The sequence below is a fragment of the Hemitrygon akajei genome, chromosome 3, assembly GCF_048418815.1.
Source record: "Hemitrygon akajei chromosome 3, sHemAka1.3, whole genome shotgun sequence".
NCBI lineage: Eukaryota > Metazoa > Chordata > Chondrichthyes > Myliobatiformes > Dasyatidae > Hemitrygon > Hemitrygon akajei.
The window spans coordinates 141,368,465-141,392,449 of NC_133126.1; the positions used below are offsets into that span (position 1 = coordinate 141,368,465).

A 23,985-nucleotide genomic window follows, 5' to 3' on the forward strand; every position below is an offset into this window, starting at 1 on the left:
GGTAGAAGTTATGCAGGCTAACTTGTAAGCTGAGGATGAGATCAATGAGAACTGAATTTAGCTCTGGGTGGAAGCAGAAGAGGTGAGGCAGAAATGTTGTATGCTTTTATATATGTATTTTAATTTAATCCTGTAGGACATGTATTCTTAAAACTAATCTTTGCAATATGATTTCATTGTGATTTGACCAACAAAATAAATATCTAAATCAGATGCAATAATAAAGAAGGCACAGCAGCAGCTATATTTTATTAGGAGTTTCAGGAGACTTGGTACGTCACCAAGGCCTAGCAAATTTCTACATGTGCACCTTGGATATCATTCTAATTGGTTGCATCATCATCTGGAATGAAGGGACCACTGCACAGGATTAGAAAACGCTGCAGAAAGTCGCATGCTCAGTCAGCTCCATCATGGGCATTAGCCTCCCCAGCATCAAGGGCATCTTTAAAAAGTGATGCCTCAAAAAAAGCTGTATCCATCATTAAGGACCCCCATAACCTAGAACATACCCCCTTCTCATTGCTACCATCAAGGTGGAGGTACAGAGACATGAACAAAGGGTCTCGGCCCGAAACGTCGACAGCGCTTCTCCCTATAGATGCTGCCTGGCCTGCTGTGTTCCACCAGCATTTTGTGTGTGTTGTTTGAATTTCCAGCATCTGCAGATTTCCTCGTGTTTATGTTTTAGGAACAGCTTCTTCCACCATGTCATAAGATTTCTGAATGGACAATGAACCCATGTATACTACCTCACTATTTTTCTTTTTTTGCACTGCTTATTTAATTTAATTCTTTTGGTATATGTTATTATAATTAGGTTTTTATTATGTATTGCAATGTACAACTGCTTCAAATCAACAAATTGCACAATATATGCCAGTGTTATTAAGCTTGATTGATTCGTCGTGATTGAGTATTGCATCACATTTTCAAGATTGTGTATTTTTGAATTGAATTTGTTGGTACTTAAGCTTGTCTCTGGATGGCAGTGTTATTCCAAGGAAGTGGATGTTTGTTCTACATATCTCTAAACATTGTTTGAATGCACTTTTCAGTTAATGTTTTTTTCTGTCTTGGTCAATGCTGGCTAGAGAATGATTACCTTATGTTATGTGGATTCTGCAATAGCAGATGTCATGTGAGAACTGCAGACGAGGTAAAAGACGGTTGATAGGACAAGTGGATAATTTGCGATGTCCTCCTTCCACAGGTTTTGCAGTGCTTCTGCTTGTTCCCAATGCCCAGATTTGAAGTTCTATTTATACCATCCTGAATGTTTCTTCTAAACTTCGCAGTAAAAGAAGATTCTCATTCTCTCTTTCCTCTCTCTCCTCTTTTTTCTCTCTCTTTTCTCTCTCCCCCTCTCTCTCTTCCCCCTCTCTCTCTCCCCCCATCTCTCCCCCCTCTCTCCCCCCTCTCTCCCCCCTCTCTCCCCCCTCTCTCCCCCCTCTCTCCCCCCTCTCTCCCCCCTCTCTCCCCCCTCTCTCCCCCCTCTCTCCCCCCTCCCTCCCCCCTCTCTCCCCCTCTCTCCCCCTCTCTCCCCCTCTCTCCCCCTCTCTCCCCCCTCTCTCCCCCCCTCTCTCCCCCCTCTCTCCCCCCTCTCTCCCCCCCTCTCCCCCCCTCTCCCCCCCTCTTCCCCCCTCTCCCCCCCTCCTCCCCCCCTCTCTCCCCCTCTCTCCCCCTCTCTCCCCCTCTCTCCCCCTCTCTCCCCCTCTCTCCCCCTCTCTCCCCCCTCTCTCCCTCCCCCCCTCCTCCCCTCTGTCCTCTTTTCTCTCTCTCCCCTCTTTTTTTCTCTCTCCCCCTCCCTTTTTTTTCTCTCCCCCCCCCCCCCGTACCAGAGCTCCAAATGGAGTAAATGTTTCACAAGTCCTCTGTCCAATTTGTAAATGATGTGGTCCATGCTGTGCACTTAACCAAGTCCACTGAAGATGTCAAAGATGGAAATTTTGGTGTTAGAGCAACCACTGGTATTGGTCCATTTAACAGTGAATTTACAGGATTTGGCAGAAGCCACGTTAGTGCTATTTTTCTAGTAGCTTGCACTGTTTGTTGTAGGTAGCCCAAGTCTTCAGAAATACGTGGAAACTATCTTATTGTCTGGTAAACCATGAGTTTTATGCCAGATCAGAGTTTTATGCCAGATTTTCAAGGACTCTTTTTCTCAGTTTACCAAAGGCTATGCAGCCATATTTAAACGTGGTGGATTTTTAAAATTCCTTTTTTTTTGTGGACAGATGGCCCTCAAAGTATGAATGATCCATATTGTGGAACTTTTCCCAGGTGTCATTTGTGGTGGACTTCAGCAAAGCTCATTCTTGTGGATGACAGCAGTTCAGGAAATATCTGTATTTTATATCAGCTAACTTGGCAAGATGCTAGAAAGCTTACATTCCCATCAAAACTCATCAAGTTTCAAGACCTGAGCCTCTATCTCCCTTTGTAATTGGATACGAGTTTCCTCATTGACAGACCTCTGAGGATTGGTCTCCTCCTTGTTGATTGACACAGGTGCACCTCTAGCTGTTTGCTTGGCTCCCTGTTGTAATCTTTAACAGTCGACTCTGGTTAAGTAGAGCTCCAGTGCCATTTTCAAAATCATAGAAAACGCTACTGTTTTTGGACAACAGTTGGCAATGAGTCAGCTTACCGGAACAAAATCAGATATCTGATTTGGTGGTGCAGTAAAAACAACCTGTCACCTGTGGTGAACTACATATACCTGTCTGGACACGCCCCCCCCTGCTGACTGCTCCTGTGGCTCCTCCCACAGACCCCGGTATAAAGGCGATTGGAGGCACTGCTCTTTCCTCAGTCTCTAGGATGTTGTGTGGTGGTCGCTTGCTGCTTGTGCTTTCTTCCAGCCAATAAAAGCCTACCTTAACTCACGTCTCCGAGAGTTATTGATGGTGCATCACCACCCAACTTCAGTAAAACTGAAGAGCTAATTGTTATCTTCGAGCAGGGGAAGGAGAACAAACGTGCAGCAGTCTACATTGGGGGATGGGGTGGAGAGATTAGGTTTTCCTTTACACTTGTAAGTTTCTGTATGCTTGCTGCATCAGTTACAATCTTTCCATAGCTTGCTTGTCAAGGTACAGGTTCTGATTTGGTTTTAAGTTGATTCTGCATGGACCTGTTCTTTCTATTCCCTGCACAGATGTCCCAATCTTAGGGTGATTATATAGATAATTATACCCTCTGGATATGATCTGTTTATCTGCCTTACTGAAGATTCCCACGTGGTGATGCAGTTTACTAGTTTTAAATCATTCAACCATAGTTGTGGTTCTGCCTTACTTGCATAAATTTTGTTCTGTGGTCTCCTGCTGTGCATTTGAGCTTCTCACTTTTTTGTTCTCTTTCATTTGTCCCTAGTACCTCGTTGAAGTTCACACTACTTTCCTTCCTTAACTTCTGTACTTCAGTCCTGTTTTACTCACTGATTTATGTGCCTTCCTTATTTCTTGCTCCTTCATATAAACTTTCCAATCCAACTTTACAACCACTTTAAACTTGTTATCTCACTTGATTCACTTTTCCTATTTCATTTTTGTACTTATGGTTATAGTGGTCATCCATACTAAGTTATCAGACTTTTCCTTGCCAAAACCAAATTCTTCACCTATAGCCTTTAATGTACAAATTCTCATTTAAGATAGTTAGGTTAATTTGTTCCACTACTGTTTTGTTAGCAGCATGAATTTTATATCAGATTTCTGCTTGACAGATGAGTGTGCAGCTGTTCATTCATCTTGTGCCCTTCAGTGTTTCTTTGTGGAAGAGTGTAAACTCTGGTTTTCAATTAATCTACCCTGGTATTTTTTCCCTGTAATTCTACGTGCAGCTATAACTTATTATTCTTCAACATCAAGCCCTCTGCTTAAAGTAACAATGGTTTTGTAACTCAATTAACTTAGTTGGTATTCTTTCATATTTACTTAGATTACAGTCTATCCTTGATAGAAAAATGCAACTTTAGTTCATCAGAAGGGCCACAGCTTAGTCAGATTGCCTTGACTGTACAGCTTCCTGCTGCTGCAATAGAATACAATTATCACATACACTGTATTTTGCCCTAGAATGAAAGCTTCACTCATTGTATATGTAGTCATGAGTTTCATAAACATACTGTTAACATATGCCACCACAGTAACATAAGCATGATATTTCCCCATGTCATCTATGATTTAAAATTCTGTCATTTCACTTTCAAACTGATAAAGCTATTTTCCTGGCAGGCAGCAGTGGATATAAGCCAGAACAAATCAAATACAGTGTACCAGTAAGAAAATGGTTGATGTATGTTTGCACTGTGAATGTTTTTTAAAAGATCAACAGAGTTATATGAGAGAAATTAAAGTTTTGTTTACCTCTTCCAGACTTGTGGCTTTTCTATTGCAGCATAGGTAAACTAAATGTACTGACCAATGCAAACAATCTGCAGGAGGAACTTAGCAGGTTGAGCAGCATTTGTGGAAGGAAAGGAATTGGTGACTTTTGGGTCAACACTGCATCGCTTCCTTCTCCAGATGTTGCCCAACCAGCTGAGTTCCCTCCAGCAGATTGTTATTCCAGATTCTAGCATCTGTGGTCCCTTGCCCTCCTTAGTTAAAAGTGCATTTTCAACATTTGTCGTGCACAGGTTTTGTTTCCTTAATTATGTGAGTTTGTTTGCTAATTGCAGGGTTGAACAACAAGCCAACTCACTCACCAAAATGTGTTACAAGAAATCTTGCATATGGACTAAAGAACAAGAGCAGAATTCATTTTGTTTGTATGAATTTACACAAACTGCTCAAACTGATGCAATGGTATTTCCAGTTTGTTTATTTTCATCATTGTAAATTATGATTTGGCCGTACTAACTCAACTTGCACTGTTGTTCAATCAAAAGGAGTCTACTGCCTTGATATCTGCCGCATAACTATGCACAGTTGTCTTGAAAGAGATGCCCTATGATGATGCATCATTTCAGGCGTTGGCTAAGAGGAATTTAGCCTCAGTAAGTGGTGTAATACAGAATTTCATTAATTAAGATTTAAAGTGATGCAGAGATCATTCTTCAGATATGGAGCAAAGTACTTGGTCTAATATGCACTTGCTTCTAGTTCTCAACATTGTAGTTATTGTCCACATTGGAAAAAAAAAATTGAATTTTGTTGTCCGAGTAAGTTCTATTTTATGAATATGACGTCAGCAGCAAATGTGTTTGGAGAACTCTAAATCAGAATAATTTCAAAATTAATACAGAACATGAGGTACCTATGAATTCTAATGACAACTCGGTTTGCAGAAAATGGAAGTATTGGAAATTGTACTTTTTTTTTCTCATTCCCTTTTCCCTACTCTTGATTATGTATGTTCAAATTGTGGGAGTGGGGGAAGTCAACAGGGACTTCAATAAGCACAATAGTTCCAATGCAGGATATGAAATTGTGATATCAGATGGCCTGCCTAACTGAAACCACTGAATGAAGAGTAGCTGAATTGGAAAATGCAATTGCACTAGCTTTTTAAACGTCAAATTTGCACAGTGATTGCTGTACTTTGAATTAAACAGTCAAACTACTAATTTTTATATCCAGTTTGATATTGTATGTATAACATGTAATTTTATTCACAGTATTAGTATTGAAAGTTTTTTTTTCCTTTTGCCCAAACTAGTTGATTCTTGGGAGTTATAAATGGCTGACCTATGATGAGGTCTATCGACGTGTTCTGCACTTTGGCAGTGGGTTGGCTGTGTTGGGCCAGCGACCCAAATTCAACATAGCCATCTTCTGTGAAACCAGAGCTGAATGGATGATAGCTGCACAATCCTGCTTCATGTACAATTTTCCCCGTGAGTAAATCTTTTAATATATTCCTAATGTGTGTTTTCTCTAATAAATAATTACTACTTTTCTAGCTACCCCCAATTGACAAGATAACATTTGCATTGTTATTGAAGGGGTGTGTATATCTGAACAATTGGTTTATATTTTTGCAGTGATGTAATAGCTATAGGAATGTCATCTAATTTCCAGGTAGGAACGCACCATGTTGTGTTATGCTAAAGCACCTGGGTTAGAAATTATAGCCAAGTTTTCCACTTAATTGGCATGTAGTAACTTAAGATTTTTTAAAAAAAAAATGCTATTGTGAGGGTGTCATATGTAAGCAGGATCATACTTAACTGTGGTGATTACCATCAGTTTCAGATATTTCTCACAAAATACCAAAGGTAAATCAAACTCTGTTCGAATTTTATGATGGGATAGCATGCTACTTCAGGGGAAGAAGTAAATTGCAGAAAGTGATTAATGTAATTAGCTTAACTTATCTGCACCCTTTCTTGAAAGGTTTTAAGTTAATGGTCCTAGTTCATGTTTTTGAATTGTCTGTGAGCTTCAAGTACAAAGTGTGCTGTAATTCTTAATCTGGGTCAAATGTATTTTATGCCAACTTTAAAACTGTAGTGTGCATTTACTCTTAAGAGCAGCTTTTTATTGGTCTTAATCTTCCAAACTGCACTTTGACCTTCCTGATCTCAGAACACCTCTTAAACTCAATGTCCACAGATTGAATGGTTCTAATCCTTTTTTTATTTGCAAGCCAATTAATACTAGCACTGTATATTAAAATGGAGCTGGACTTTGAAGCCATTCAGCATTGCCAAATCTGGCTCCCTTTTCAGTATTTTCAGATCTCAAGGCATGTACATACTGTTCATTCTTTGGACCACAATATTAACATGTGTTTGTCCTAGCAAAGCTCCAGTTTGCTAATTAACTCAGATTTGCAAGTAGCAGTAATGATCTTTGCAGCTGTCAAATAAGAAATGTGGTCATTTTTGACTATTAAGATATGAGGTTATATTATTCAGAAATTCAACAGGTGAATTAGCTTAGCAACACACGCAAAATGCTGGAGAAACTCTGCAGACCAGGCAACATTTATGGAAAAGAGTACAGTCGATGCTTCAGTCTGAGACCCTTCAGCAGGACTGGATATAAAAAATGAGTAGAGTTAAAAGGTGGGGGGAAGGAAGGAGAAACACAATGTGAGAGGTGAAACTGGGAGGGGTGACGTAAAGAGCTGGGAAGTTGATTGCTGAAAGAGATACAGGGCTAGAGAAGGGGGAATCTAATAGGAGAAGACAGAAGGCCATGGAAGAAAGAAAAGGTGGGAGGTGCACAATAGGGAGGCGATGGGCAGACAAGGAGATGAGGTGAGAGAGGGAAAAGTGGATAGGGAATGGTGGGGTGGGGGGGGGGGTCATTAGTAGAAGTTCGAGAAATCGATGTTCATGCCATCGGGTTGGAGGCTACCCAGACAAAATATAAGGTTTTGTTCCTCAAATCTGAGTGTGGCCTAATCACAATAGAGGAGGCCATGGATTGACATAACGTGTTTGAGAAGTGGAATTAAAATGGGTGGCTGCTGGGAGGTCCCGCTTTTTCTGGCGGACAGAGCGTAAGTGCTCGGCAAAACAGTCTTCCAATCTACATTGGGTCACACCACTATGAAGGAGTGTGAGATGAATTAGCTTGTCCTAAAAAAAACCATCCTGTAGCATTAAACTTTTTGCGCAAAGTCAGTATCATGTTTTGATGAAACTATTATCCCAGTAGTTATTAGCCTGAATTATACTATCAGAAAAGAATTGAAATAACTTGCTCTTCATCCACACATAAAATCAGCATACTTTGGTGTATCTCTGTGTCGCAATATATCATGAGATTTTTATTTTTCCTCTGACAAGATTTTTATTGATTTGTGCAGGTATAGAAGTAATAGCATTTGAGACCGTCAAGCTAGCCTTGCGCATGAAATAGGACGAAAAGTTGAACTTGTGATACAGCCTGTTCCAAGTTTAACTATTTAAAGCTTTCTTGAAAAAACAGATGTTTTAAACAAACTAAGAATTTGATTTTTTTTTAAGGTTTTAAATTCTCTTCGAGACCTTTTATAAAATGTCTTTTGAAAAGTGATAGGAAAACATTCTTTGTGCTTGGAGCGGTTGACTATAATTCCTGACAAATTACTATCATGAATAGTGAGCTGTCAGCCCAAATCTCATTCCCAGAGGCTTCTGTTGAGTCACTGATGGAAACTTTGGCATTTGCAAGTTTCAGCTTGCGCATGTAGAAATGGCAACATTGCTGTCGGTTTGGCACAGTAAAATCCTGGCAAACTGCTTTTTAGTAAAATCTTCAGTGACTTCAAGCAAAGTAGCTGGTTTAAAAAAAAAGGGGTCACTTTCAGGAAAGCTGAAAGGTAATTGTTCATTTCTTTTCTTTCCCTATTTCAATAAAAATTGTGACTTTCTACTTTGAGCAGTCATGGGTCAGTGATTTCCCCATATAAGTGAAGATGTTTTGTTCCTTTTCATAAATCTTTGAACATGTTCCTTAAACCTACCTGGTAATCCCTTCTCAATACAGAGTTACTAATGTTTCTGTTTCAAACATCCAGTGGTAGGCATGCAAACTACATGATCTATATAGGTAGATGAACTTGCAGCACAGTTACAGATTGGTAGGTATGATGTTGTAGGCAACACGGAATCATGTCTGAAAGATTATAGCTGGGAGCTTAATGTTCAATGATACACATTGTATTGAAAGGATAGACAGGAAGGTAGAGGGGGTGGCATTGCTCTGTTGGTAAAAATGAAATCAAATCATTAGAAAGTGTTGACATAGGGTTGGAAGGTGTTGAATCATTGTGGACAGAGCTAAGGAACTGCAAGGGTTAAAAGTCCCTCATGGGAGTTCTATACAGACTCCCCAAACAATAGTAAGGATGTGGGCTACAAATTAAAATGGGAGGTAGAAGATGTATGCCAAAAGGGGGGTGTTAGAATAGTCATGGGGGATTTCAATATGCAGGTATTTGGGAAAATCAGGTTGATACTGGATTACCGGAGGGGGAATTATTACAGTGGAGTAAAGTGAATTACAGAGGCATGAGAGAGGAGTTGGCCAGAAGTGATTGGAAAAGGACACTGGCAGGGATGACAGCAGAGCAGCAATGGCTGGAATTTCTGGAACCAATTTGGAAGGCACAGGATATATACATCCTGTATAGGAAGAAGTATTCTAAAGGAAAGATGATAGGACCATGGCTAACAAGGGAAGTCAAAGCCAACATAAAAACCAGGGAGGGCATATAATAGAGCAAAGTTAAAAGATTGGGAAGCTTTTAAAAACCAACAGAAGGCACCCTAAAAAGTCATTATAATTTGATTAGGAGAATGGGCAAAGAAATGGCAGATGGAATGCAGTGTGGGGCAGTGTATGGTCATGCACTGAGAGGAAAATTGGGTTGGTCATGATGAAATGGCAGAGCAGACGCGATAGGCCAAATGGCCTAATTCTACTCTTTTCTCTTATGGTCTTATGATCTATACATTGCCTGACTGAGTCTAATTGAAATCTCCCTGCTGAAGGTGGTGCACTGGGAGAGGAGGGTACAGACTTTGCAGAGATAACATTGATATTTTCTTAGTACTGTAAGGTGCCTGCCATTTATAACCCAGATCTGAGTTTTGTCTCAAAATACTTTTTCCATCCCTCAACCAAAGGCTGTGTTAAATATTAAGCAAGACAGTGAATTTCATCATTGAGATCTTCACTGATCTTGCATTCTGCAGTTTTACTATGAACATTTTGTTGTTGGAAAGTGCCATTGTACTGCAGAAGCAGGTTGCTGGGATATGTGGATGTTAAGTATGACACATAATTGTTTCTGTGAATGTCAATGATTTAGAGTGGTGCCTCAGAGCTCTTACAAATGCAAGTATCTGCATATTTCAGCTTGTCTACTGACATTTGGCTAACATTGGTGCCGGGTGCAGTTGCCATCAATTGAACCGTTTTCCAACAGCACTGAAGGTTACCTGTGAGAAGCACGTTGGAGGGAATGTGCATGTTGTCGCAATAATATTTGAAATGTATTAGAGTAATGATACAGCCTTATTTGATGCTGGTCATTGCTGAGATTGGTTAGGATTATGGCATGAATGGAGATGGCTTTCTGTGGGCAGCTGTATCTGAGGAAAATGCTTCATTCATTCTTCTATTTCATGGAATAAAAAGCTTGTGAAGTTGATTAAAGATAATATACTGTAGTTCCTGCAGCCTTTTATTTCTCATTGGAATTGTTGTTCTGTGAAGGTTCATATCTCCTGTCTCAAGTCAATTTCAATTTGCAATGCAGCTTTTTGGCCACGGAGCAGCTAGTTGTGGCAGATCCTGGCAATGACTTGCTATGTGGCAGACAAATGGATATAACAGTTCTTTCCTTAATTATTATATTTAGGACTTGATAAGATACTGTAATATTGACAATCACAATGATGCAGCACTTATGACACTGAGCTTTATTGAAAACTAACTTCATGTGTATTTGGCTATTGTGTTTTACCTGAGGCATAATGAAATCTGATATTATTGCTAATTGTCAGGATGTATACATTCTCTAACATCCAAATATCCAGAAGCACAAGAAATTTTTTCTAACTACCTTTGATTGAGTCTGATTTTTAACTGTTCTACATTGGTAGGTGCTTCCCTTGCATACTGATTCATGCTGTAAAGCACATTATTGCCCTTTCTGTTGGCCTCAGCCAGTCTGATTGCATCAGCATATGTGCAGTCTAAAGTTTATGCTCCCAGGAAGCCTTCGTGATCTTGCACATGTATCCATTTAGTGATGCCTGAGAGTTAGTGTCTTGAATGAAAACTAATGACATCCAGGCCAGTGACAGCGTTGATTAGCTAACTCAGTTTCTCCTTCCCACTTTCCTCCATGATGTCAATACATAATTCTTAAAGCATGATTATTTAACACTTTTGTAGTTTCAGAATAGTTTTCTCATAGCAACAATCCTTTTGACCACTTTATGAAATATTTACATGACAGTTTGTATGTAATGAATAAAATGTTCCTTTGTTGTTTTCTAGCAAAAGGGTTACCAGCTTTTTGGTGAAAGTGTATGTGAGCAAAGAGGGTAGTTTTAGATTTACCTGAATCTAACATTTTGATGGGGAATATGTCTTGTCAAATGTTGCTGAATATTAGCTATTGCTGAATCATTTTGTATCACTTAGAACATTTGATGGGAGACTTGAATTAGTTAACCTTGTGAACCAAATTTGATTTCAATGTCGGATCTTTGGAGCATTGCAAAGGTACTTGGATCAGATTATTTTGGAGTTATTGGTGAATGTGCACAGGACCACATGGTGTTACCATGTGCACAGGACTGGAATATTTGGAGAAAAGTGAAATGCTTCCATAATTCCTTTTCGCTGCTACAGTCTGTCCCTTCATAGTTAGATTCCTTATTCCCAAAATTGCCACTACAGCCGCACCACAGCATCCTCAACATCTCAACACGTTTGCTGTTAAGTCATTCATCCTCTCCTTAATTTTCTTCCACTGTGCAGTTATTTGCCTGACCTGAGAGTAGCTTTGCAGACCTTCCTCAGATGGAACTAAATCATGATGCATTGGGATGAGGGAAGCGGGTGTGGGGTACAATATATTCTTCATAAGGAGGAACTGCACTGATGTTCAGTTTTAATTTTCAGTTGTTACATTGTATGCAACTTTGGGAGGTCAAGCAATTGCACATGGCTTAAATGAAACTGAAGTTACTCACATCATAACCAGCAAGAAACTTCTTCAAACAAAGCTAAAGGTAGGTTGTAACATTCTATTGCTATTTGGAGACTTTTTGTATTTCCTTAGTTTCTCTACAAGAGTAAATATTAATGTAACTTGCAAAATTCCCAAATGGTATAATGCTTTCTATGCTATCTAGGATGAGAAAGTTGGTAAACTGTTCCATTTGTCTAGGAGTTAATAAATCAAACAAAAAATGAACTTGAAGTTCTGTTTCATTTATTACTGAGATGAAATGGGCTTTCTATTTGTGAAAATACCTATGAAAATAATAATTCTGTTTTAAAGTTTTTTTTCCCCTAAAATTCAAGATACTAAATTTGTGGTTCTCAAATTGAAATAAAAAATGAGCTAGGTAAAAAGCTAGGTTGTGAAGAAAAAGCATTTCAGGATGTGTGTGTATGTATGTATATGTGTGTGTGTGTGTGTATGTATGTATGTGTGTGTGTGTGTGTGTATATATATATATTTCTCTGACATTAAATTGTACCTTTGAAGAAGTCCACTTGAATGCTAAAGCTCTTCTCTGCACCCTTTGGCAGTTTGTACATTTTGCACTGATAAGGCCATTATGATATTCAGGTTATTTCTTGTATTCATGTTTTCTTTGATATTTTAAACTGATTTGGACAATATACATGTTTAAGGAGCACAAATATTTCAATTTGTTTTAATAAGATTTCCACTTACCCATTTTGTTCCCAATCGGAATGGTCTGAATTCTTAAACTTCATGGGTACTATTGTACAGCAGTTTCCAAAGTGCTTATATATCCATCTTGTAACAGGGTAGTTGTGATTACATTTTGCATGCTCATTCTGGATTTTTCATTTTTTCCCCAAATTTCTCCACAGGAAATCCTCCTTAATGTTCCAAAACTGCAACATATCATAATTGTGGATGACAAGCCAACAGCATGGGCTGATTATCCTCGTGGAATCATGGTTCACAACATGGCAGCAGTGGAAGTATTGGGTGCAAAACCAGAAAACTGTGTGTAATTTGTTTATTCTTTTTCCTACTTAAGTTTATTTTTGTATCACTATGCAAGGGACTGGTGCAGAGTTTTTTTATACTAAAAACTTGTATTAAGTGCATGGCAGATCTATCAACATTTGAAAGAGAAAACGTAATGTCTGAAACCACCTTTACATTTCAGAATGCAAAAAGAATTAAAGGGGAATGGTGTTTCTTCATGATAATAACTTAAGAAATGCTGTAGGATCTCAGCAGGTCAGGCAATCTGATAAGAGGGGGAAAGTGGACTCTGGGAGAAGTAGAAGGAGGAGGGGACCCGGGGGAAGTTATAGGTGAGAAGAGATAAAAGGTCAGAGTGGGGAATAGAGGAAGGGAGGGCTGGGGCAGAATTTGTTTACTGTGAGAATTTGATATTCATGCCATTCGCTTGGAGGCTCGTGTGCAGATGGAATGTAAAGTGTTGCTCCTCCACCCTGAGGGTTGCTTCATCTTAGCACTAGAAGAATCCATGGACCGACATGTTGGAATGGGAAGTCTCGCTTCTCGTGGATGGTGCGCGGGCGCTCAACAAAGTGGTCCCCCAATTTACGACAAATCTCACCGGTCTATCAGGAATAACAGAAGCAAACATCTCTTGCATCTTTTTTTAAATGTTTTTGGCTCCATTAAAGCATTTTAAGAATTGCCAAACAGTGCATTGAGACTGCTAGTTTGTTTCAGAATTGGTTTACATGAAACCAGATAGTTTATTGAGGTTTGTCACAACTTGATTTAAGCAAGCTGATAAACCAAATCTGCTGTTTCTGCATACTGCATATGAGGCAATTTTTCTTGCAGTTATGAAGAGGATGCTGTACATCTTTGTCAAACAGACTTTGAGCGTAGTGACCGAAACTGAGACCATTGTTAAGTTGCCGTGCTATTTTCCATCCTGGGAGGGTGCTCTATTCAGCCCATTCAGAGAAATTTCTCCCCCCTCCCCCCAGTTTATTTCCCTATAGCTTGTTCTTCCTCAGAACCATCAACTCTCTCCCCTGATTGTCTTGGCACCACCAACGCAAGAAGTAAATTACAGTGCCCAAATAACCTGTGAATCAGCATGTATTTAAGATGGAAACCAGGGCACCAGGAGGAATGCATGTGGTTATAGGGAGAATGTATAAGCTTCACACACAGCCTCAGGTCAGGGCAGAATCTGAGCTGGTGGAGCTGTGAGGTGGTTACACCAGCATGGTTTCAGCAGGTTGTCTTAGTGGTTCAAAATGCCACAAAAGTGATTCATTGTTCATTTAGAATAGGTATGATTTTTTTTTTAATTGAGAAAGACCTTGGCAAAAGTGGCAGTTGTGGAAGAAAATCAAAGATTTAAAGTAAATTTATTGTCAAAGTGCATGCGTATCTGTCATCATATACTACCCTGAGATTCCATTTCTTGCTGGCATTCACAGTAAATACAAAGAAACACAATAGAATTAATGAAAGACTGCACACAAAATGGACCAACAACGAATGTGCAGTTGGCATTGAGATAGTAATCATTAAAGCAGCATCTTAAAAATAGATAAAATGGAAAAACACTGAAATATCAAGCAATGGGAGACGTTGTTTTTCAACTATTTGCTTTCCTTTTAAATTATTTTGAACGTTGTCATTTTTTTTCTACCTAGTGAATAAAGCTCGAACAAAACCTACAGCTTTAGATATTGCAGTGATAATGTACACAAGTGGATCCACGGGACTACCCAAAGGAGTGATGATTTCACACAGCAACCTCATCGCTGGAATAGCAGGAATGTGTGACCGAGTTCCTGACTTGGGGTGTGTATAATAAGTCAAGGAAGTTTTGCTGACTTGTATTTTCTTGGAAGAAGTTAAATAAATAAATCTTATGCAGGCTTTGACTTGGACCTTCATTGTTTTAAATTTTGATAATGAAATAGAAAAAGATTTACAAATGCAATTACTTGGCTGGACAGTTTGTTAAAAAAGTACTAAAATAAAAAACCTTGCAACACATTAAATTGGGTATACTTTTTAGTCTATTCTTTTCATTCCATCACACAGTTGAGGAATGGCTTGGAATATGTTGGTACCAACGACAGGTAGAAAAAGGGAGTAAGTCCTGAAAATAGAATACAGGGAATTAGGAAGGATGCTGAGAAGTAGGACCTCAAGGGTGTAATCTTGGGATTGCTGCTTCTGCCACGTGACTGAGGATAGGAGTAGAATGAGGTGGCAGATAAGTGTGTGGCTGAAGAATTGGAGCAGGGGGCAGGGATTCAAATTTCTGGATAATTGGGACCACTCCTGAGACAAGTGTGACCTGTACCAAAGGGACAGATTGCACTTGAATCTGAGGGGGACCAATATTCTTGCAGGTAGGTTTACTAGAGCTGTTGGGAATGGTTTAAACTAATATAGCAGCGGGATGGGAACCAGTATGATAGAGCTGAGGATGAGCCAGCAGGTTTGCAAGTAGATGATCCAATATGAATGTAAGGAAGGACAAGCTGATGATTAGGTACAACTGCAGACAGAGCAAAGAGCTAAATTGTACCACAGAGGCAAAATTTAAAAGGGTGAAGAATGCAGGACTGAAGGTGTTGTATTTAAATGCATGTAGTATTTGGAATAAGGTGGATGAACTCGTGGTGCAATTAGAGATTGGTCAGTATGTTGTGGGCATCGCTGAGTTGTGGCTGAAAGAAGGCCATAGTTGGGAGCTTAATGTCAAAGGATATACTTTGTATTGAAAGGACAGGCAAGAAGGCATAGGTGGTGGCGTGGCTCTGTTGTTAAGAGAGGGAATTGTATCTTTAGAAAGAAATGACTTGGAGTCAGAGAATGTTGAATCTTTTTGGGTGGAGTTAAGAAGCTGCAAGGGTTTTAAAAAAAACACATTGTGGGAATTATAGACTTCCAAATAGTAGCCAAGCTGTGGAGTTGAGATTGCAAAGGGAGCTGGAAAAGGCATGTAATAAGGATAATGGGACAATTGTAATGGGGGACTTCAGTAAGCAAGGAGATTGGGAAAATTGCAGGAAAGGGAATTTGTTGAATGCCTATGAGATGGCTTTTTAGAGCAGCTTGCGCTAAGGGGAAAAGCTTTTACTAGGGGAAAAGTTATCTTAGTTTGGGTGTTGTATAATAACTCCGTCTTATTAGGGAGCTTAATGTAAAGGAACCCTTAAGAGGCAGTGGTCATAATATTGAATTCTTACTGCAGTTTGAGAGGAAGAAGCATAAGTCATATATATCGGTTTTGCAGTGGAGTAAAGGAATTAGAGGCATGAGGGAGGAGTTTGCCCAGGTGGATTGGAGGATGATGCTGGTGGGGATGACAGCAGAGCAGAGGTGGCTGAAGTTTCTGGTAATAGTTCACAAGGTGCAGGATAGATATGTCCCACAGAAGTTGTTCTCAAATGGCAGGTGTAGTTAAGGACTGCATGGCTGACAAAGGTAGTTAAGGACTGCATAAAAGCCAAGGAAAGAGCATATAAGGCAGTAAAACTGAGTGGGAATTTGAATGATTGGGAGGCTTTTAAAATTCAACAAAAGGGAGCTAAAAAAGTTATAAGAAAGGAGAAGATGAAATATGAGGACAAACTAGTTGATAATATAAAGCAGGATAGTGGAAGTTTTTTAAAGTGTATAAAGAGTAAGAGGGAGGTAAGAGTTGATATTGGACCACTGGAAAATGACGCTGGTGTGGTAGTAATGGGACAAGTCACCTGAACCAGATGGACTGCATCCCAGAGTCCTGAGAGAGATAACAGATGCGTTAGTCATGATCTTTCAAGAATCACTTGATTCTAGCATGCTCCTTGAGGACTGGAAGATTGCAAATGTCACTCCACTCTATAAGAAGGGAGGAAGGCAAAAGAAGGGAAATTATAGGCCAGTTAGCCTAAGCTTAGTGGTTGGGAAAGTGTTGGAGCCTATTAATAAGGATGATAAAATTAGTCAAAGTTAGTATGGTTTCTGTAAAAGGAAATCTTGCCTGACAAAACTGTTAGAATTCTTCAAGGAAGTAACAAGCAGCGTGAACAAAGGATAGGCAATGGATGTCAGAAGGCATTTGATAAAGTACCACATATGAGGCTCTTAACAAGATAAAATCCTATGGTGTTACAGGAAAGATACTGGCATGGATAGAGGAATGACTGATGGGCAGGAGGCAGCAAATGGGAATAAAAGGTGCCTTTTCTGGTTGGCTGCCAGTGACCAGTGGTGTTCCTCAGGGGTTGGTATTGGGACCACTACTTTTCACATTGTTTGTCAGTGATTTAGATAATGGAATTGTTGGCTTTGTGGCAAAGTTTGCGGATGATATGAAGATAGAGGGATAGGTAGTTCTGAGGCAGCAATGCGATTGCAGCAGGACTTGGACAAATTGGAAGAATGAGCAAAAAAAGTGGCAGATGGAATACAGTGTTGGGAAAAGTATGATCATGCATTTTGATAAAAGGAACAATAGTGCAGACTGTTGTCTAAATGGGGAGAAAAGTCCCACATCAGAGGAGCAGAGGGACTTGGGACTCCTCGTGCAAGACTCCCAGAAGGTTAATTTACAGGTTGAGTCTGTGATAAAGAAGGCAAAAGCAATGTTTGCATTTATTCCAGGAGAATAGAATATAAGAGCAAGGAGATGATGCTGAGGTTTTCTAAGACACTAGTCAGGCAGCACATGGAGTAATATCAACAGTTTTGGGTCCCATATCTCAGAAACGATATGCTGTTATTGCAGAGAGTCCAGAGGAGGTTTGTGAGGATTATTCTGGGAATGAATGGGTTAATATATGACAAGCATTTGGCAGCTTTGGGCCTGTACTCACTGGAATTTAGAAGAATGCAGAGGGGATCTCATTGAAACCTACCGAATAGGAGGAGGAGTATAGGAAACTGATACAGGACTTTGTGATATGGTGCAACTCAAACTACCTGCGTCTCAATATCACCAAGACCAAGGAGATGGTGGTGGACTTTAGGAGATCTAGGCCTCATATGGAGCCAGTGATCATTAATGGAGAATGTGTGGAGCAGGTTAAGACCTACAAGTATCTGGGAGTACAGTTAGACGAGAAGCTAGACTGGACTGCCAACACAGATGCCTTGTGCAGGAAGGCACAGAGTCGACTGGACTTCCTTAGAAGGTTGGCGTCATTCAATGTCTGTAGTGAGATGCTGAAGATGTTCTATAGGTCAGTTGTGGAGAGCGCCCTCTTCTTTGTGGTGGCGTGTTGGGGAGGAAGCATTAAGAAGAGGGACGCCTCACGTCTTAATAAGCTGGTAAGGAAGGCGGGCTCTGTCGTGGGCAAAGTACTGGAGAGTTTAACATCGGTAGCTGAGCGAAGGGCGCTGAGTAGGCTACGGTCAATTATGGAAAACTCTGAACATCCTCTACATAGCACCATCCAGAGACAGAGAAGCAGTTTCAGCGACAGGTTACTATCGATGCAATGCTCCTCAGACAGGATGAAGAGGTCAATACTCCCCAATTCCATTAGGCTTTACAATTCAACCGCCAGGACTTAAGAACTTTTTAAAAGCTATTATTAATGCTTTTTGAGATAGTGATTTAGATGCATATCATATTTTTTTTACTGAGTTAAGTATTGTATGTAATTAGTTTTGCTACAACAAGTGTATGGGACATTGGAAAAAAAGTTGAATTTCCCCATGGGGATGAATAAAGTATCTATCTATCTATCTATCTATCTATTGAAAGGACTAGATATGTTGGATGTGGATAAGATGTTTCCTCTGGTGGGGGTATCCAGAACTCGAGGGCACAGCCTTAAAATTGACCTTTTAGAACAGAGATAGGGAGGAATTTTTTTTTTGCCAGAGTGTAGTGAATCTGTAGAATGCTCTGTCACAGACTGTGGTGGAAGCTAAATCCATGGATATATTTAAAGTGGAAGTTGATAGTTTCCTGATTGGTTTGGGTATCAAAAGATATGGCAAGAAGGCAGATATACGGAGTTGAGTGGGATTTGGGATCAGCTACAATGGAATGGTGGAGCAGACTCGATGGGCCGATTGGCCTAATTCTGCTTCTATGTCTTAATGCCAATTGACAGATATATATTGATCAGAAAATTGGGAGACTTTTTTTTTGTTAGATCAATGGCCTTTTTTCCCCTCCGTCCACTGGAGGGCAGATGCAAATTTGGTTTAAAATCTGCATATCTCTATGAAACATTATCTCGGTGTTAGAGTAAAATGTTGAAGTAGATTATGCAATCAAGTGGCTTCACTGAGCCTTGAATACTATCTTTTAACACAGACATAATTGAGTCAAATATCAAATACTAAATATAATTTTTAAATATTTTATAGTGATATTGTTATGTGTATCTTTTTTTCCTTAAAGACCGAAGGATACCTACATTGGTTATCTGCCTCTGGCACATGTCCTGGAGTTGAGTGCAGAAACACTGTGCATGGCATGTGGCTGTTGCATTGGTTACTCTTCCCCTCAAACCTTGGCAGACCAGGTACAGATTAAACAAGGTTTTCTTTTGTTTTTGAACATTTTGTTTCATTCCCTCATAATAATTTGATCTGAATTTTAAACCAGCAGTGTTTTGTCCATAAGCAGCTTACCAATTATTTTAACTTTAACGTTGCAGCACTTTTGTGCTAATTTTGTGTGTACTTTTCTATCTGAATTAGAATATTTAAGTTTACACCATTCTTTTGAAAGTTGAAAAATACTGATGCATGTTCTATTTGGGAGGAGCTATACTTTTTCTATATTTACTTGTATGTTTTGAAAGCTGAAACATCTATTGTAAATGTATATTAACTATGAAAATGTATTTGAGCCACATGCACAACTAAATTTTCCTATGGGGTGCATTGATATTTGTTGTCTTTTAGTCTGCTAAAATCAAGAAAGGAAGCAAAGGTGATACAACTGTACTTAAGCCAACACTATTAGCGGCTGTACCGGTGAGTTCTTAATTTTAAAAAAATTCATCTAAATTTTAACAAGTACTATTGCTTGTTAGCGCCTGAAAAGCTTGTTACATTTGATTAATTCTCATCTTAAGTACTGCTCAAATACAGAATGCTAAGTCGAAGTTCTTTAATGTTGCACTAACAGAATAAGCAGTATTGTTTCACTCATTGGTTAAAATTGTTTCTGTTCCAGTAAGAGATCTGCATCTGAGCAATAAGACCATAAGAATAGGAGCAGATTAGGCCATTTGGTCCATTAAGCCAAATTATGGCTGATGTATTATCCCTCTCAACCCCATTCTCCTGCCTTCTTTTCATTACCTCTGATGCCCTTACTATTCAAGAACCTATCTACATCAGCTTTAAATATTCTCAATGATTTGGCCACCATAGCCATTCATGCATTGAATTCCACAGATTCACCACCCTCTAGCTAAAGAAATTTGCCCTTTTCTCTGTTCTAAAGGAATATCCTTCTATTCTATGGCTATTCTTTCTGGTCCTAGACTCTCCCACTAAGGAAACTTCCTCTCTATATCCATTCTATCTAGGCTTTTCAATATTCAGTAGGTTTCAATGAGATTTCTCTTCTCTTCCCCCCCCCCAACATTCTTCAAAACACCAGCGAATACATGCCCAGAGCCATCAAACCCTTCCCATGTGTTAACCCTTTAATTTCCAGGATCATTCTTGTGAGCCGCTTCTAGATCCTCTCCAATGCCAACATATGTTTTCTTAAACAAGGGACCCCCAAACTGCTCACAATAAGCCAAATGTGGTCTGACCAATTCCTTAAAGCCTCGACATTATATCCATGCTTTTATGTTTTAGCTAACATTGTATTTGCCTTCCTTACTATTAATATCTTGATATTTAAGTGTTTCTATCGGTGCCAAAGCTAATTCTGTGTTTTTTTAAAAATAAATTTGACAACACACTGTTAAACCATAACAGTACAAAAGTCTATCTTGCAAAGTTTCTCATCAGTTCTGGCTTTGGGTCAGGCATGGCCAATGGTTCCAATTTCGTGCAATATTAATGATTTTGGAGGATCTGAGCCTAAAAATGCTGGAAAAGAGTTGGTTAAGAGAAGACATTACCAGTATATGGGATCGTCTTGGCTGAACAGTGTACATGTTGCTGGATTATTGGATTTTTTTCCTGCAGATTTTCCAGGCTGTCATGCATTCTATAAAGCCTCCCATACACTTAATTTGCCCTTTTAGAGAGATTACACGATGGTATAAGTTTTCCAGTGAACCCGCGAGGTTTCATGGGAGGGTGAAACAAAGAGCCAGGTGAGTTTAAAAGGGATTGCAGGGTACAAAGGTGCTGTCAGGTGGATGGTGAGCACAGGAACTGGGTCCCTGGTGAATGGATGGAGTTCAGCAAACATCCATCTTGTTAGCCAGGTGTCATATGTTCCTGATTTCTGAATAGCTGGATAGTGGATTATCAGAGTTTTATTCAATTACCAGCCAAGTGGACAAAGGTAGTCCAAATTCGGAAGACTGAACATACAGTATGTTCTAAGGCATAATTGGAGTAACAGACTGAATGTTTCCAACTAGGCTTTTGTTTGTAAAATACACTCCATCCACCATAGACATGTCTCTGTTACAGACAACATTTAATTTCTTGGTCATCAGTATGGTGGAGATAACTTTCATTTTTGATCAGTTGAAGAGTTTGAAGTATGAATTTTGTTGCATTGGCTAATAAGCAGCAGCAGCTTCTCAATTGCTTAAAATTCCTCTTAATATCCTGTATTCCTGTGATGTGTACAGCATATTATTAGAAGGGATAGCCCAGGTTCCTTTGAAAAGACACTAGAATTTGATCAAAAAAAGGAACAATGTTTTCAGAAAAGATTTATTTATTCCTTGAGATACAGCGCAGAATAGGCCTTTCTGACCCTTCATGACACACCACCCAGCAATCCCCCGATTTAACCCTAGCCTAATCACAGGACAATTTACAATGACCAGTTAACCTACTGACTGGTATATCTTTGAACTGTGGGAGGAAACCAGAACACCTGGAAGAAACCTTTGAGGTCATGGGAAGAAAGTACAAACTCATTACAACCAGAGCTGGGAATTGAACCTGGGTCACCTCTACTGTAAAGTGTTGTGCTAACCACCTATGCTACCTTATGTACTGTCAACAAACCTACAGTTACTCTATCTCATTTTGTGCCAACAGGAAATTATGGATCGAATTTATAAGAATATAGTAACAAAAGTAGAAGACATGAATAGTATACAGCGAACTCTCTTTATTGTTGCTTACAATTACAAAAAGGAACAGATTGCTGTAGGTTACAACACACCCATCTGCGACTGGTAAGATGATTAAAACTTCTAAATTGTTTTATAGTAGTGTATGAAGTTATGCACCAAATTGAATAGAACCAAGCATGCCTCATTGTTTTGCTTAACTGTGGGCTAGAGGTTTGGGTTTAAAATCTCAAAGGAGTGTAAACATGTCAGCAATCATTAAAACAGGGGTTCCCAAACTACTTTATGCCATGGACCCTGATCATTAACCGAGTGGTCCATGGACCCCAGGTTGTGGACCTTTGATTTATAACTTCAAATAATTATTTGACGTCAATTGCTATGAAGTGCTTCGAGCGATTGGTTATGGCACACATTAACCATTGTTACGTATCCCGTAACTGGATCACTTACCAGCAAAGATAGAGAGGTCCACTGAAGTCTGATGGTACCATTTTTAAACGTTTTTATTTATAAAGGGGCACAAAAGTAAGGTTAATACAAACATTCAGATAACATACGTCATCAATACTCAATCTAAAGCGCAGGTATAGTAATAATCAATCAGAAATAAGCTCTATCGTTGTCTAGGGGATAATATCTTGTCCATTTGGAAATATAACAGTCATTCAAAAGTCTGCAGGCTTCAGCCTTTTGGGAACCACTGGGTTTCCCGTGTTGGAGAGAGAGAGAGAGATTGGTGAGAAAAGGAACACTTGCCCGGGTCCTTATGAAGCAAAGCCGTGGAATCAGGGGAGCAGGCTTTCCTGTTGTTAGTTAAAAGCGATTTTCCGTGATTCCAGCCACAGACTCCTGATTCGGAATCTAACGCACGTGGCTTCCTTCAAAATGGCTTCCCGCTACGACGGGATCGCTATCGTGTCTCCTTGGTGCGTCTGAAGGGGTCCCCCCCCAGACCCTCCTTTATACTTCCTCACGGGATCGCAGGTGTCAATCTCCCTCTCAACCAGCCCACTTTGCCCGAGGGCTTTACACCTGGTCTTCATGAGACAATAGTCAAGGTCGCCTTATTCTGCATCCCGGTGGAATGCGGTATTCAGCATGTCTCTCTCTCTCCCATTTCCTGTGTCTATTCAGCACGTCTCTCTCTTCTCTTGGGTCATTGACCCCCCCCTTCACTAGGGCTCTTTGGATTCTCACAAAGGAGGGGGCTGGTATCATAACACCTCCTCTCTTAAACGTTTTTTACCAGCGGTTAAAAACAGTGGTATAGAGTCTTACAGGATTTTTGAATCTACCACAATACACAAGCTTTTCTTTTCACAGAGTACTACTGTTATACATTCAAGTCAGTATCTAAACAGTTAACGATTACAGTGTCCCTTTCTTTAATATCTTAACATCGCGTACCGTACTAAAAATCTTGTAGCATCAGACTTCAATTCAATAACCACCTATTTATTTATTTATTTTCTTCAGCAACAAAACTAAGGAGGTGTGATCTTAGCTTAGGTGCATCTACAAAAGTTTATGCGAATACTAATCGTTTCGGTCGTTTCACTTCACCGGCAGGTCTCCAAAGGGGCTGTCTTTATTATTCACAGGCGTTGGCGCAACCCCGTACAACCTGCTTTGCTGTTTAAAAATGGCATCCCCATTAACCGTCACCTCTTTTTCGGTGAGTCCCCCCGTGGGGAACTTGAGTAATTTGGCGTGGTGAACTCCTGCCTGTCTCGTTCATCGGGGTCATCTTATCAACACCACTTAGACCATTTCCACCCAATTCTGTAATTTTACCCAGGTGGCTAGCCCTTTTGTCAGGACTGATGGGTTTCAGTTCGAACCTTTCCCTCAGGCCACATTTAAATTTTGGCTTTTTCACAGCGCTCTCTTGAATAACAACAGCGTGTGGGGCACCTTTACATTCCAAATCAACCTGTAATCGATGCGCAGGCACCGCGTTACCAAGCCCTCGTTTCTGTAGCTTGGTTGCTTCTTCTGACACCAATCTAAACTTTAAATTTTCTTCATTCGATTTGGGAACTACAAACTTCCCGTTCCCTTCAATAATAATGTTTATTCCCCCTTGGTCGAGTTCCACTTTAAGGCTCACCACCCCTTCGCG

General features: G+C 39.8%; 1 protein-coding gene across 2 annotated transcripts in view; it reads left to right on the plus strand.

Annotated features, from left to right (window-relative positions):
• LOC140725466 (fatty acid CoA ligase Acsl3-like) overlaps positions 1–23,985 on the plus strand; it is a 76,450-nt gene that overhangs the window by 26,915 nt on the left and 25,550 nt on the right. For both annotated transcript variants that reach the window (XM_073040955.1, XM_073040957.1), the window contains 7 exons: positions 5,668–5,845; positions 11,583–11,692; positions 12,531–12,669; positions 14,322–14,472; positions 19,031–19,154; positions 19,540–19,611; positions 21,826–21,965. In XM_073040955.1, coding sequence (XP_072897056.1) covers positions 5,668–5,845; positions 11,583–11,692; positions 12,531–12,669; positions 14,322–14,472; positions 19,031–19,154; positions 19,540–19,611; positions 21,826–21,965 — 914 coding nt within the window. The remainder of the gene's footprint in view (positions 1–5,667; positions 5,846–11,582; positions 11,693–12,530; positions 12,670–14,321; positions 14,473–19,030; positions 19,155–19,539; positions 19,612–21,825; positions 21,966–23,985) is intronic.